Raw genomic sequence first — 16,921 nt, 5'->3', positions numbered from 1 at the left:
GTTTTGAGAATGATGTACAAATGCGTTTTACACAATTGATGTGTGTATGGATTGCGATAACAGTTGTATGAGCCCCTAATAAAATGTTTAAAAAATAAATAAAATAAAATAGAAATTTTAAATCAAAACACCACTTGCCAAAATGTACTGTGGCCTATGTAAACTAGTTTACCAATTAACAAATAATCTATCAGATTTTGCTAATTAATTACTGCGTGTATGTGTAATTGAAGCGCTTACTTATAACTGCCCCAAACTGGAAATCCAAAATCTAAACAATCAATAGGATGAACACTGGGACAGTTATAGAATATACAATGATGTCAAAGAACAATTACATAAAACATATGAGGGTAAATTGCATATCCACAATGGTTGGGTAAGCACTGGCCTACTAACCACGCGGTCAGTGATTCTAACCCACCAGCAGCTCTGCAGGAGAAAGATGCTAGCTATCCCTTAAAAGATTTACAAAGCCTCAGAGACCCTATATAGGGCCCTATATGGGGTTACTGTTAAGTCAGAATGGACTCATTCATTATCTGTGGGTTGGGTTTAATGGCGAGCAAAAAGTTCACCTGTGATGTCATTTTACATGTTCTATTATGATGCACAAACAGACCAAACTAATCTACAGCGGATAGTTAGAATAGAGGCTATTTGCTGGAGTATTAGGGAGGAGTGACAGGAAACGAGACTCTACCCCCAACTATAGGTTTTTTATAACTTAGTGACGTTTTAAAATTTACATTGACTAAAACTCAAGTCCTTCCACAAGAATAGACTTACATAACGTTTCTAACAAAGGAGACAAACAGAATCATTTCACGTAAACCAAAAACTTGTCATAACCAAATCCTTTTATATTTTTTTTTTCTGTGCTTCCCAGTAGTCCACACAGTCCTACCCTTCATGTGGCAGGAACTGGGGCCCAAGTACAGAGCTGCTACTGGGTCAGTACAAGACCTGACTGCAGGACTGCAAGCATCCTCCCGGGCTGGGTCAGACTGCAGCACGCTCTGCCAGAGCCCTACCCACAGAGAAAGATGACCTCGCACTTGGGCGGCTCTGGTCTACCTTGCATTGCAATGAAAATTGGGTGTGTGGCTGATATCCTAAGCACTCATAAAATGCACTCTAAGTTCATTACCACCAAACAAACCATTGACGGAGTCTCCTTGCAGCTCTCTCACTAGACAGGGAACGAGGCTGGAAGGCTCTATGTGGATTGCTCCTGCGATGGGCCTCACTCTGTACTCTTAAACACAGTGAACTTGCCAAGACAGAAGCAGAAGCAACACTTGGAAACCAGCTGACCACACCAACCTGTACCTTTTAAACACCCACATTTTCTATGGGCAGAATGGGAAGGAATCCAAACGTAACTTCACTGACGGTAGGTCCAACACTCATCCCCAAACCAGTCTCAGAACAGAACAAATTGAGACCCCCAGGCATGAGGCACGTACACAGAGGCTCCAGAGCAGGGCATTTTTCACCAGCCTTTAAAAACTTTGCTAATAAAACTTCTTCCCAAAGACATTGCCCTGGCCTTTCTGTCATACTTATCTTCAAGTCCACTCCTTAAAATACTTTTCTAAATATACACAAAGTTGAACTTTGTAGGCAGGAGCTGTAGAACAGACAATCAAGTAAAGTGGATTTAGGAAGTAAGTCTTTCAAAGTTAACTGTGGTGGGAGCCTTATGACAAGAGGGGAAAGCAAACTAAGGGGCAAAGACAACAAGCAGCCCTTATGAGGGATTCTATCCCCAAGACCCAGTCCTAGTCCAACGTTCTTTTTCCAAATTTCCATTGTCATGTATGGCCTTGGATATTCAGTCCCTTTATAAGTCTTTTCGGCATCACATTTTACTAAAAACAGCAGCAAAAACAGGATGGTCATCAAGTGGCATCAGTCATGTAACTCAAAGCAGCTGTTCTGTCAGAGACTACCTGCATAGCCAAGACATACTGTTCTGACCTGAACTGACAGCTCTCCCCATGAAGTCTGCTGCTGCCCTCACATTTGCCAGAGGGCTGGCCCCCCAGCTGCCTCTGACAACCCTCGAGGAGAGCAGTGTTTCTGGCCCTTCTCACTGCCCTGGTCACTGTTCACATTTATATGTCGTATTTCTTTGTTGTTTTGTTTTGTTTTATTTAAATCATTTTATTAGGGGCTCGTACAACTCATCGCAATCCATGGTGTCGAGCACATTTGTATATTTGTTGCCCTCATCATTCTCAAAACATGTGCTTTCCACTTGAGTCTCTGGAATCAGCTCATTTATTCCCCTCCCTCCCCGCTCCACCCTCTCCTGAGCCCTAGATAATTTATAAAATATTATTTTATCATATCTTATACTGCCCGATGTCTCCCTTCACCCACTTTTCTGTTGTCCTATTTCTAAGCATTAAACCAAGCTGCCTTGTCCTTAGCACCCTTCTAAACTTGCTCCTTTTATCCTTTTGTTCTCTTCTGCTGGAGAATAATACTCTTCTAGTAACCATGAGGACAGGTTACTGTGAATCAAAATGTCTAAACTCCCCCCTAGAAGTTTGTTAAAACATAAAACTCTACTTTCAGTATGTATCTTGCCGATAAGCAACCGATACATGCCTGCCAATTTAAAGATTCCATCAATATGAACACTGCAGAGATAGACAGCTAAGGCTTAAGAACCACAGCCATAATAACAAATTGCAACTGAAGCAAGAACATTCAGTATGTTTACTATCCAGGCCACCTCTCTCCCCCACGTCTCCTTTCTGCACTTCATTGCACACACAATTCAACTCAATCTATTTTCACACCAGGAGCTAAGGACCTTCTTGCCCACCATTCTGTCAGGCTGGTCAGTACTCTTCTGCAGGGGCACAATGGTGGTCTCTCTATATCGTTAAAGCCCTAGGAACTGACCTCTCACTCACCTACCAGAAAAGAAGTGCATTCTCTGAGGGCTAGTGTCCACTCACTGCCATTGAGTCAATTCCTACTCACAGCAACCAGAAGACAGGCCAGAACCAACCCCTGTACAAGAGTTCCAAGACTGTAACTCTTAGGAGGATAAAAAGCCTTATCTTTCTCCCAAACACTAGTACTAGTACTGGTTCATACCAAGGTTCCCAACCTGCCTGTGCACCTAAAATTCTGTGAAGTCAGAATTTCTAGTCTTTAACCATAAATTATTTAACCTGACATGTTTTCTGCCCGAAACTATAGAGATACTCAAATTGATACCAACCATATCATTAATAAGGCCAATTCGTGTCGGTGGGGCCTGAAGGCCCAGAAGCGTTGCCAGGCGGCGTTGTTTTTCCACTATAATGCCATCCATATCCAGGAGACGAGCTATATCCGTGCGCTCTGGGGTGATAGGGATGGAGAGTGTGGCCAAAAGAACTCTAGTAGACATCCTGTGGAGAAGCAAGTTGCATGTGTGAAAGTGGTGCACCTGACAGGCAGAAAAGCAACTCTTTCATCACCAGCTAAGAGCTGCCATTGACAGGACCACACACATTGCCACAGTCAACTAAGACCATCGGTAAGTGTGAGGCTACCATAGAGGAAGGAACTGAGAGGAAATGGAGCAGGCTACAGGGAATACTTGGAAAACCCCGACTTGTTTTGCCGATTTTTCAGTAAATAGGGAGTGAAGGCATATTCAAATGTCCCATGGTGCTGCCTCAGAAAAATTTATGAAAGCTCAAAAAACAAGGAGAAATGGCAGTAAGAGGAAATTCCTAAGAAGCATACATGAACACAAGTATGACAGACAGGAAGGGTGGATTCAGAGCACGGGGAACCCAAGTCTGTGGCCCTGGAGCTCAGGAATGTAGCCTGCAGCCTCCTCATCTCTTTAGATTGGGACCTTGGTTAAGATCCTTTGTCTAGAGACATAAGGCAACTATGAATAACCAAAACAATGTGCACAGAGCTAAAGAGCTTACCACTTCTTACTATAATACTCCGTGGAAGGAGTATGCTTCAGTCTTTGAAGAGAATTAACTCAAGAATTACATAAGGGACCGGGAAGGACACAGTCCTCATGAATATCAGATACTATCAGAACTTAGGGTCCCATGCATTGCTGTCAAGCCTTAAAAAATTGCGTGAAATCAACGGAAATGTACACAAATACAAACATGAGTGAATGAAACGAGGTTACATGTTAAAAAGAAAAAAAGGATTTAGGTTAAATGTATTATAGATCATCCTCCTACATCTGTATATATGTGAGGAAGCTGCAAAAGGTTCATGGTGGTGGTGATTACCAGACAGCTACTGAAAAGCGGCACTGACATCCAAAGAGTGGTACATGAGGACATTTTAGTGACCCAATCCAAGGGGCTGCTCCTGGCACTTAGTGGGGAGCAGCCAGAGATACAGTGAAAAACCCTCCCCTGCAGAAGACAGCCCTCCACAGGGCAGGAGCTGACACTAGTTGTCCATGAGGCTGCCCCAGAGAAACCCTGCCCTAGAGCCCCATGTGCCATAGCACTTGGCAGAAGGTGTTTGTAGGCTCATTTTAGCCCTAATGGGTGACAATCTTACCTCTGCATCTCATCTTGGGTAAGATTCTTTCTCATTTCTCTAGACAAGTGATAAAGACGATGGAGCGTGGATGCATGAAACAGAGCGTTTCCAGATTTCCAAAACACAGTGGAAACTTTGTTATAGTAATTGGCCATCAGCTGCGGCTTGGGTGGCTTCTTAGACAAGGAGAACAGTCCATGTATGTCTTCCACGGCTTTAAATGCTTCCTAAAATCAGAGTAAATATGCTCATCATTGTGCCAATAAAGAATCTCATCCAAATCTCTGCCAAAAAAACTAAACATAAAGCTGTCTTGAAAATGAAAAGCAGCAAATAAAATGCTTCGTGTGGAATTCTGCAGGATTGGAAAAATGCTCTTTGTAACTCATCCGTGCTCTCCCTATAGGAGCAGATGAACTTGTCTTTTCTACGAGCTTTTTCTTCTTTACTTCATCAGGTTGTACTTTAAGATAGGTGTCCCCACACAGAAGGAATCATTGGGTGGGGGGCAGGGGGTGGGGGTGAGAGATGAAATCAAATCACGCTTTTCACTGTTAAGTTTCTTCATCCTCTGCTAACTTTAAACAGATTTGGGGGTGTCAAAATAGATACAAGCTTCACGTTGCTTGGCTGAGTTCTGTGACAGCACAGGGGGGGTCTACTGGGGGAACCCAGGTTGAGGGTGGGAGACCCAACAGAGTGCTCCAATCCAATCAGCCAGAGCAATGTGACATGATCCAGGCCATCTAAACCACTACTAACTGTCGCAAAGGACGGACTTCTTTTCCGATGTGAAGTCAATCGATGCTTTCAATAAAACGCAAAAAAATTTCCCCAAAATTGGGGGGAAGGCACACTCATTTCTTTTATGCTAAAGAGTAAGCTGACATCAAATCACAAAGAAATACGTTGGGTGCCCATTCACACTTGTCCGTATTAGGGATTAGGAGCCAACAGTGGCCAGTGCAGGACCTGTCCGTCCATGGAGCAACTTGCAGTGATCCTCAAAGTGTACTGTTTTATCCAGGCAAACACTGGGTCCAAAAGAGGCTACACAAAACCGTAATAGCCTGAGATTCTCTACTTTTATTACCCAATATGCCATTTCTCATTGATCTCGCGGAGTGAGAGAGATACACGCAGATTCTCTAACTACAAAGAAGAACAAATCGGAGACCCCAGCATACCTGCCATAACTCCATGCTGATGGCACTGTCCAACTGAACAAGCCGCGTTTCCAGGTGCATGGACTGGCTCTCTGGATTATTAAGATTGATTGCCGTACTCTGGTTATGGTGGCGCTGAATCTGAGACAAGTGCATTCTCAAATTGTCACACAGCTTACGGAACTCAGCCTTACGAGTGTATTGGAGGCAGAATTTGAAAGCTACAAGCATAATTGTAAAATATATTATATCCTTTCCATCATCAAACTCAACATACTTAAAAAGCTTTATGTATCAAGATCAGGTACCTTCACATCATCCACCAAAGTCATCACCAGTCTTTAGAAGTGCTTACAGCTCCTCGCTTCAAGTGCCCTGACTTTTTTACTGCATTCTGACCAAAGGAGGAAGTAAGTGGCTGTCAGAGCTGGCCTAGGACTAAACTTGGAGGGTTTGCAAGTGGGAAAACTATGAGAATTTAGGTTTCAAGATTCACCTTTAAGAGACCTAATTATTTCAACTTTTTTTTATTATTAAGATTATTTTATTGGGGGTTCTTACAACTCTTATTACAATCCAAGTACAAAATTCTTGTCTCATCTACAGTGACACATTTTGTATCAGGATCTCAAACAGGCTAAAGCCAGTTCAGCCCTGGCCATTGAAGTATGGAGTCGAATTTATAAAACGTAGGTAAGCTGGGATGAATAAACCAGAAAGTTAAATGTTAGAAGCCTGGAACAGGAGACTCAGATTGTGCACTGAGCTCATCCATGAGCCTGTTGTGGGAGACTGAATAATTGCCACAACCACAGGGACTGATACATTATTCACAGCAGCGTGATCAGCTGTCATCTTTGATCGGCCACTTTTTTTCCTACTTTGTCAGTCAAGAAATTTGGTTGCCAAGCAACACACACTGCCTTGTTTACTAGTATGGTGCTGGCTCAAGATTGGTTTTTCTGGTCATGCTTAAGGTGACCAGATTTTAACATTGGTAAAGCGGGACACCATTGATAAAACTCATATCCTGGCGAAATAGCCACATGGCAGCCGAAAACCGTATACCCTAGCTTGTTGTGCATTCTTTCCAAAAATTGGGACTTTTTTAAAATGCCACAGGCTGCGGGAAAAATTGTTAAAAATCAGGGCTGTCCCGCCAAAAGTGGGACGTCTGGTCACCCTAGTCATGCTAGAACTGGGAAGAATCACTTCAAACTCCTGTTTTGTACTAATTAAAGCTGCTGCGTAATATAGACTGAACACTTATGGTGACCTAACTTCAACACTATTGTTGCTGTCAGGTGCTACAGTCAGTTTCAACTCATAGCAACCCTATGTACAAGAGAACCCTTGCCCTATCCCCCATCCCCACAGTTGGGTCTGTAACACATATAAACGACTTGCTCATTCTTTAAAATTCACTATCATTTTTTTTTTAATGTATGTATGTATGGGAGTTTGGAGGCTGGCCAGTGGCGAATGTGTCCAAAGAGACAACACTAGACCAGTACTATGATCCCAAGTTACTCTAAGGCTGCAGAGTATTTGTGTGGACAGCGAGATCTGAATGTAAAACACAAACAGATACTGCTACCAGACATAGATGAAAACTATGCACACATTACAGCAGCCAATGACGACCATCTTCCAATGCCATCAATGTGTCATACTAGTTTCTCCTTTGCTCTTTTCCGTTAAAGAAGAGATACATTTATTCAACAGGCTTAAAAGACAAAGGTGGGATTTAACTCCAGGTTAATGTATCAATAGTTAATTTTTTTAAAACCACACTTAACTGTGCTAAATGAAAAAATTACTACTAGTCGCCTACGCAAAACAAAACAGGTTCTACTATTTCTAGTAAAACGTTCTTAGTCACAAAAAGTCATTTAAATTTTAAATGGCTTGATGCCAATCATGCCTCCCTAGTATAGAAACTAGCCACACCAGCTCATGCTAAGGCCAAAAGAGAAAAAGCTGAGAACCTCTCTCAAAGAGTTTCCCAGTGTTAAGGTTAAAAAGCTGCAGTGACAACAGGAAAGGATTATCATGTGACAGCAAAGGAAAGAAAGAGACAACGTTAGAACCACACTTTCAAGGTGCTGGAGGAATGTCATAACTGGATGTTTATGATGATGGCCCCAAGTCATCAAAACCCATTAATTCTGCATTCAACCACCCTATTACAGTAGGCACACCACCAAGCCCAGAGCATGGAGAGACCTTAGAGACAATGCACCCGCAAGTAGCAGGCCCAAGGTTATAATAACAGAAGAGAACAAAGAGACTACACATTTTTCAAGGGAAAAAATGGAAATAAAAGTTCATGGCATTTTGCCACAAACTTTCTAAAGCCCCTTGGATAAGTTAAGATCAACAAAAAAGGAAACAGAAGGATAAAATTTCACTTTTCCTGCCACTTGGAAAACCCTCAGGAGTTTGTAAAGTACTTCCAACAATACTGGAGTACATTTTTTTAGTCGTTTATAGTATTTACACTTAAGGGATATTTTTAAAGTTTGTGGAAATATTTTACTAAAAAGTAAATTTTCCCCAAAACTTTCTAAAGGCCTCTCACATACCGTATATACTTGAGTTTAAGCCAAGTTTTTCAGCACATTCTTAATGACATTTTTGTGGTAAAATTAGGTGCCTTGACTGATAATCGGGTCAGCTTACACACTCAAGTATATGTGGTATTTACATTTAAAAAATAAAGTCACTTCCATAGAGTCATTTCCAACACACAGTGACCCTAGAGGACAAGGTGGAACTACCCATGAGGTTCTGGGCCTTTAAGTTCAAAACCACCAGCTGCTCTACAGGTGAAAGGCAGGGCTTTCTACTCCCATAAAGAGTTACAGTCTTGGAAGCCCGCAGGGTCAGTTCTACCCTGTCCTATAAAGTCGTTATGAGATGGCATCAACTCAATGACAGTGGGTTTTTAATTTTCATCATTTTTAAAAAGATTTACATTATTTATGATAAAATTTTTACTTGTAAATGACTAAAAAATTACTTAAGAAAATGGTTTACTCATTAAAAGAATTGACTAGTTAAACTAAAACAAATCAACAAAAGTAAAACTAGTCCATTTTTTTAACTAGTTCATTTTTCAAGTACTATGGAGAAAAGGTCTTACCGTATAGTATACTCGAGTATAAGCCAACCTGAATATCACCCGAGGCACTTTAATTTTACCACAAAAACTGCATAAAAATTGCTGAAACACTTGGCTTCTACGTGAGTATATACAGTACTTAATTTTACTAACTGCTCTACCAAATTTTGTTCAAATCAACTTTCTAAGCTCCTGGTTTACCTTGCTGGGCAATGTCATGGTAGAGGCGCTCCACTCTAGAATTGTTCCGCAGGAGGTCCAGACATTGCCGGTATGACTCCCACAGGAACTTAACCCAAGGCGTCAAAAGGAGTCTGTCCGTCCGGTCCTGCGTGTCTTCCCCACTAACAGCACTCAGGAGAACACTGTGAAGACACACATGCAGACACTGGAGACCACTTCTAGACATCATGTCTGACTTTACCATCTGATTGAAAAACACAGTCAAGAAGGGTGATGGCCATAACTGGTGCACACTGTTCCTACACACCTACACCTTTGTGTGTACTGTAAAGCTGTCATTATCTCAATACTCGGATTTCCCATTCTGCATTAGAATGGTTTGAATGGCTATATATACATACCCTACCACTTTTATAGATTTTAAGTAGCGTTTATGTGACTTCCTGGGTTACTATACATTTAAAATCCAGAGATAATCAATCTGTCTAATAAACAGCTACTTCAAATAGAGGTGACGGAGACACATACACTGAAACTCACTGAATGAAGCATTAAATAACTATTGGAGGCTTTTTATACTAGCTAAAAGCCCTTTGGACTTCTCCAAAGTATCCTCCTTCAATAAACTTATCTTTCTGTTCAAACCGTTAAAAAAAAGCTATCAGAAGCTTATCCTCGATACCTCTCAGGTGTTTGAATATTATCCAAATCTTCTATATCTAAAACCATCTGCTGGGATTCTTCTTTTGCAGCTTCAGTTTTTTCTTCTGCCAATTTCAAATACGCTCTAACAACATCCTCTAGAGATTTGATGTTTACCTAATCAAACAAACAAAAATTAATCAAAAATATTTTTCTAGGCAGTAACAAAATGCTTTAAAAAAAAATCAGGCTGTATGAAGTATGAGATTGATTTGAAGGGTAAACGGCTGAAAAATTACTTTAAACACCTATTAAAAAGGTAAAACCCCGGGGAGGGAGGGGAAAAATGAGGACCTAATGTCGGGGGTTTAAATGGAGAGAAAATGTTTTGAGAAACAATGTACAAATGCGCTTTACACAATTGATGTGTGTATGGATTGGGATAACAGTTGTATGAGCCCCTAATAAAATGTTAAGAAAAAAAAAAAAAAAAGGATCCCCAAGGTGAATGTAAGAATCACCTGGGAAGCTTGTGAAAATGAAAAAAAAAAAAAAAAAAAAAGGTAAAACCCAAATTTCATCTTACCTGTTGACAAATATTTTTATACTGATATAATCCTTCCTTAGCCAGGTGGCTCTTGCGAAGATCCACACAAAGCTCCAAGTATTTCAACATAATAGGCTCGTGTATCTTTTGCCATGTTCGATGTTTTTTACTTTTCATAACATCATAAAGAACATCCAAAGCAGGTTGCTTTTTGCCAACTTCAAGAAACTCTGAAAAGTGATTCAAGGGAATTAAAATCAGTTAACATAATTCACAAAATTCAAAACTCTCCCTTTTTTAAAACGGCTACTTTAGCCTGTAAACTCATGACCACCTTCTTTTTAGGTCTCACTGACTGGAGCTTATTAAGCGATGCCTTCATAATGACCCCAGGCACCAGCCTCTGTATTACAAACATGATCCACAGGCTACACTCGACCTCATGACTGGCCGGTGTCGACCCTATCTTTCTAAATGATATAAAAATACCAAACATTTAGGTCACAAGAAAAAAAATGCCCATTAACCTAGAAAAAGCTCAGGTCTGACTTCACAGTCACACTGAGCTGACTGATTAGTTTTCTGCTAGCTCATGCTATAAACCTTGTGGCACGAAAACAACTGAATTGCCTTTGCTCCTTTGTTAAAGACTAGTTGACCATATTTGTGTGGTTAGTTTCTGGGCTCTCTAGAATGATCCATTTGTCAATTCTTTCCCCCCTTTATGCTGTCTTGATTAATGTACACATACAGTAAATCTTGAAACAAGATAGGAGTCTTCGGATTGTTTAGTTCTTCAGTCTTGTGCTGCTATTTAAGTCCTATATCCTTGGAAATCGGGTTGTTGACCATTACAAATAGCTCACTGAAACTTTGACCTCAATTGCATTGAATCTAGAGATTCTGCATCTTAACAATATTGTCTTCCAATTCATGAATATGGAACCTCTTACCCTGTTGGGGAGCATTCTATAAAACACCTGGACCAGCACTCCTCAAAATGGTCCTGGTCATCAAAACGAGGATAGACCCTGTCACAACCAAAAGGCAGATAAGGAGACATGACCTATGACCCAGCCCTCGGTGGGGCTTTGGGACTGACTGAGGACGGCGGGGAAAGGTGAGGTAGGGGGTGAGGGACGATTTTTAGTGTGGACTTTGGTGGATAATTAGAATACAGAGCGGTGAAAAAGATTGTTTTTTAATTTACTTTTCCTTGAGCAGGAAGGCATTATTGCTGACCAAGGCTGCAAATTTCCTCTTCTCGTCTTTATTTTCTTTCGCACTATTATCTTTCTTATTAAATTGTTAATTAGATGACAGTTTACAGAACAGACCCTAGTTTTACCTTCAACAATGCACATTCTGATTCAACCCATCCATTGTAATCCCCTCAATTGACCACTCACTGCTTATTCCACTTCCTCCCTGTTTCCTGTTCCCATTCCTCCTCTTTCCTAACCCTCTGAACTTGGTCCAAGGGTAAATTAAATGTTGCCCTTTTGATCTTAAAAGGTTGGTTATTCTAAGAGAGACATTGAGTTCAGTTCCAGGCCGGAAGGATATAAGGGTCATGTCTTGGGTGGCCCCACTATGCTGTACCCAACCTGTGAGCCTGGTCACTTTTGATTCTGGGTTGGTTGTACATTTTTCTTCCACTCTACCCAGGACTCTCCTAATGTGACCCTTTTCAGAGTAGTTGGTTTTGATAAGCAGACACAATTCTAGTTCTCCTGTTCTCGGGTTGTGGTGCTTAATGTCTACAGGATCCATTAGGGCACTGGACTCACTGTAACGGTGCCCATGTTGCAAAAAGATCTTATACCCTTGGATGGGAACATCCAGTACTTGAGCCTCTAAATCATCAATACTAAAGAGAAGAAATTCCAGCCACACATTAGGGACGAGTTAATTCAATGTTTGACCAGTATGGCCTCCAAATGATATTAGAAATACCCAATGGCCCTTGGCAGGAAAAAAAAATTCCCCACTGCTGCTAGACTAAAAAGTCATGAGTAAAACCAACTTGGAATTTTATAATTGTAAAAATCGCACATATCTACAACTATAAAAAGTAATCAGGAAATTAATATGCTAGTTCATACTATAAAAAATGTCTCAAAACACACCTCTGTTTAAAAACAATGTTTATTCTCTTCCTAATTCTAAGTGGTAACCTCATGAGATATATCCAATGTGCACGTCAAGGAGCTCTGGTGGCACTGTGGGCACTGGAATGCTAACTACAAGGTCAGCTCAAAGCCGCCAGCTGCTCTGCAAGTGGAAGACAGGGCTCCCAATAAAGATCTGGAGTCTAGGAAACCCCACACTGCACTGAGTTGCCATGAATCGAATCCACTCCATGGTAGGGGGTTCAGGTTTTTTTCTTCCACCCTTATCTAGAGGATGAGCCCTGGTGGCGTGGTGGTTATGCATTAGACTGCAAGCCTCAAGTCAACTGTTTGAAACTACCAGCAGCTCCTCAGGACAAAAATGAGACTTTCTACTCTTGATTCTCGTAAAGAGTTACAACCTAAGAAACCCACAGGGGCCGTTCTGCCCTGCCCTATAAGATCGTTATAAAACAATTTTTTAAAATTGCAATTGATTTGATGGCAGAGAGTTTGGTCTTTGTTTTTTTAATGACAATGAGTTAGGTCTTTGCTTTTTTCTATCTTGAGCCATAAACAGTCCTTTTAATTTGGGGGCTTTGCTAGATATACAGATTTCAGAATTTTCTACCATTTCTTCCAACTATCACATCTTCCAGGAATCTTGTTCCCCAACATTCCTTCCTCTTGGGAAAGCACACACAATTTTTCTAACCTCTAGTATATCAAATCTGCCACAGGTAAATTACCCACACGTTGGATATTAAGTTTATCCCTTAATACTTTAGGTCACCAAGTATCAATCCACATCCATCACATGATAACGAAAGCCAAATTCTTCAATACTACTTATGAATGATCTCATAATTTTGCTAGTACAGGATCAATAATCTTACTACAAAGAAAAAACACTGCCATGTGAAACAAAAATGTAATACAACTAGATACTCTGTTGGACTAATAAGCCTTTCCTATCTTAGATGGGGCCTTATTTTCTTCAAGAAGGGTTGTAAGGTTATTTTCTTCAAAACCTACACCTTCTAGCTGTTTTTTGCTAACTACTTTCACAAAACTACATTTGTCAAAATTTGGGAAGCAATGTTTGGGGTTTTGGTGTAATCAAATCATAGTAAAAGCACAGCAGCAGCCCTAAAACTAACAAATTAAGTCAAGTCTGTTTTGAGAATGAGGGCAATGAATGTACAAATGTGCGTTACACAATTAATGTATGTGTGGATCGTGATAAGAGTTGAATGAGCGCCTAATAAAATGATAAAAATAATAATAATAAAGCAAAAAAAAAAAAGGTAAAGTCACTGCTGACTCAGCAACCCTACAGGATTGGGTAGACCTGCCCCGTAACTCTTCACAGGAGTAGACTCATCTTTGTCCCATGGAGCGGTTAGTGGTTTTGAACTGCTGACCTTGCAGTTACAGCCTAACATTTAACAAGTGGGCCAGCAGGACTCCCGCCAACATCACTAAAAGGACCTGTAATATACACCTCCCAAGCCTACACTAAGAATTCAGATCTTGTCTGACTGCCCATTACCAGCATGCTTGAAGGCAGAACCCAGGGACAGTTTTAAAGTTGAGCTGGTGTAGTAAGCATGGTAATGAATGACAAAATACCAAAGTATCTTAAAAATAATTTACTTTCCCAATCTCATATTTTCTAAGGAGACACAGTGTAGTTTCTCAATGTCATTCTAAAATCTCTTTGGGGGAGCTAAAGGATTCTTTTCACTTTCTAAACAGCCACGAGGGCAGTCCTAGTAGTATAGTGAATTTACCTGCTGGGCTGCTAACCTCAAGGGCAGCAGTTCAAAACCACCAGTCACTCTGCAGGACCAAGATAAAGTTTTCTACTCCTGTAAAGATGTTTGTCTCAGAAACCCACAAGGGCAGTTCTACTCTGTCTGGAGAGTTTATTTGAGTCAGACATCAACTTGATGGCAATGAGGTTGGTTTTGAGTTTGGAAACAACCCATGCAAATGTTGTGATTTGTAATGCCCCATACTTTCAAACAAGTCAAAGCAAACATATTAAAGAATGTTTAAAGAATCTGCCCCAAACGGCAGCAGACCCCCCTCAATTAAAACAAAACTAAACAAACTTGAGATACCGGGCAGATTTAAAGAAACTGGGCTGGAAACAGACTTTAAAAAACTAGCAAACTGGTACATATGAAAATGGCAAATAAATTCAGTAATTTGTTCCTCAAAAACCTGCTTGATATTAATAGTTTAGTGATAATCTACGATTTGAGCCTTCCTGTCTTCTAATTCACACATAAGGAGAGTTAGTTGATCAGAATTATCACGTCAGAAGTTTTTGAGGTCCGGAAGAACTGTCAAACCATAAAGCTCATCCTCTGACTTATGTAAGAAATGTTCACTTCCAGATGGGTAGTCTTGGAATGAAAACCAGAACCTAGAATTATAATTTTCTATCAGGACTTCTGACTGTACCTTTCAGACACAATGATTGAAACTATGTATCAAGAAAGGTAGGGGGGATAAAAATGCTTTTTTCCTTAAAGGAAAGACCTGGGTCAACTTTGCACCAGTTATTTACTACCATACTTGGGCAACAAGACTGGGTAAACATGCTATAATGTTACTCAATTTGTGGATTTACAACAACTTTTTTTTTTTTAAGTCACTGGTCGTTGAGGATAAGATTAAAGGCTTTTTTTATATGGTCAAGAGAAGCCACTTTGGCAATACTGAAAATATAACCTGGAAAAGGTGCTTTCTTCAAAATGACTATCTGAATGATTACCATAATTTTTTTAAATCATTGCTTTGATATGTAGACTTACGGTGACCTGGAGGATTAGTCTACTTAAAATAATGCAATGAATTGAACGTCAGTATGTCTAGGGTCATACTTGCTATCGATAAAGCATCTAATCCATAATTTAATAATTAGTTCCATGGAATGAAATGGACATAAAAACATTCCATTTGAAGTCCTGTAAACGCACTGCCACAGGACCTACTCACTTTGACACCTTGAGAAGGAAATGCCTTCCCTTCCCTTCCCCTGGAGCAAAGGGGGCAGAAGTTACTACTTGGAAAGTTGTAAAGGAAGGCACCTCTCACAGAAACCTCACCCCACAGCTTAAAAGAACCACAGCAGAGTCGCTACACTTTCTGGAAACTGTTTCCTTTCTTTTTCACTTTTGGGAAACTGTTTCCTTTCCTCTTCTTGCCTATTTTAGTTTGGGTTCAGAATAAGATTTGACAAATTATATAGCTCTAGTAACTGCAAATAACCTAACTGAAATACCTAGGATTTCCACAGGAAAAAAGCTGGGGGCAGCCTGAACACAGTAGCATCTGGTCCACTGAGACCAGGGCTCCCACTTGTCTGCCTGCCCAGGGAAGCCCATGACTGGTAAACCCACGAACACAGTAGCATCTGGTCCACTGAGACCAGGGCTCCCACTTGTCTGCCTGCCCAGGGAAGCCCATGACTGGTAAACCCACTGACTCAAGCATGATGCCCATCTAAATCTAAGAACTTCACAAAAAAAGAGAAATCATCTTCAACTCTATTACGAGGTCTAGTTTATTTTACCCTGCTTAGTTGTAACTCCTTTATTTATTTCCTATAATTTCATAAACACCTTTTATTATGTATGACAGTTCTTTTGGGCCTTAAAAACTTTTCTTCTAACTCAATTCTAATCATTAGAATGAGCAATAACAAAATTTTTTTTAAATGAGCAATAACACAGACCTAAATTGTAGTTTTTTTGCCTTTTTGTTATATTTAAAGAATTACTGAACTCCATAGTCTGGGACTAGCCTACTGAAAAACGAGACAGGGAAAAAGAACATCCACAAGTAGGAGGGGGCTTCAAAAGTCCCTAATTTAACTTCATTCTTTTAGGTTCACTTGCCAACGAACTTTTGGAAGTCCCTCTATGTGACCACCACCAATCTGCCAACAGGTTCTTGATCGGGTTACCTACTTTTACATACAATGGAAACTGACCTCTTCACAGGCTTTTCAACCACTCATAAAACTCTCGGAGACAGATTGCCCACACACGGAAAGGATCGAAAACGTGTCTGGGTGGGGGTAGAGAGGACGACGTCTGAATGCCTAAAAAAATTAATAACCCCTACAGAAGTGGTTTCGTGAGGTTTGGGCTTTTTTTAAAGATCAGCGACAAGCATAAATTTGTACAGCCACAATGCCAGGATTAACCAAAGCCGTCTATACTAGCTGGCGACTCGAACTTAGGAGGAAAATTCATTTGAGGGCACCCAAGTTTGCCCGAAAGCGCCCCTGGCTTCAATTCAATTCACATAAGAAATCAGAAAGTGGCAGGCACAGGAGGCTCAGGCGAAAAAGGCTGGTCTAGGCATCAGGAGACCTTGGCTATAGTCTCCGGGCTCAACAGCAAGCTGGGAGAGTGACCTTGGTAAACCGGTCTCTGCCAGGGCCTCAGTTTCGTTATCTGTGGGAGAGGACCCAAATCTTGGGGGCAGTGTTGAAACTCTGCTAACTTCCTGCAATTCCGGGAAAATGGTGGGACTGGCCCTAACCTGCGCCTGGTAAACCAGAACTCTGGTAAAGAGATCGGTCGCCGGGAGG

The 16,921-nt window shown here is 40.8% G+C and overlaps 1 protein-coding gene and 1 non-coding gene across 3 annotated transcripts in view; both read right to left on the bottom strand.

Moving 5' to 3' along the window:
* Positions 1 to 16,921, bottom strand: part of EIF3A (eukaryotic translation initiation factor 3 subunit A) — a 39,662-nt gene that overhangs the window by 21,984 nt on the left and 757 nt on the right. For both annotated transcript variants that reach the window (XM_004700904.2, XM_045291293.1), the window contains exons 2-7: positions 10,238 to 10,428; positions 9,692 to 9,828; positions 9,028 to 9,191; positions 5,724 to 5,923; positions 4,555 to 4,763; positions 3,245 to 3,416 (exon numbers count right to left, since the gene is read on the bottom strand). In XM_004700904.2, coding sequence (XP_004700961.1) covers positions 3,245 to 3,416; positions 4,555 to 4,763; positions 5,724 to 5,923; positions 9,028 to 9,191; positions 9,692 to 9,828; positions 10,238 to 10,428 — 1,073 coding nt within the window. The remainder of the gene's footprint in view (positions 1 to 3,244; positions 3,417 to 4,554; positions 4,764 to 5,723; positions 5,924 to 9,027; positions 9,192 to 9,691; positions 9,829 to 10,237; positions 10,429 to 16,921) is intronic.
* On the bottom strand, positions 7,150 to 7,333 carry LOC115870011. Its single transcript, XR_004046480.1, has one exon. It is a non-coding gene; the product is annotated as a small nucleolar RNA SNORA23 (small nucleolar RNA).

The sequence above is a fragment of the Echinops telfairi genome, unplaced genomic scaffold, assembly GCF_000313985.2.
Source record: "Echinops telfairi isolate 266 unplaced genomic scaffold, ASM31398v2 ScPeMD7_70;HRSCAF=299, whole genome shotgun sequence".
NCBI classification, from domain to species: Eukaryota; Metazoa; Chordata; class Mammalia; order Afrosoricida; family Tenrecidae; genus Echinops; species Echinops telfairi.
This window is presented reverse-complemented; position numbering and strand designations above follow the sequence as displayed.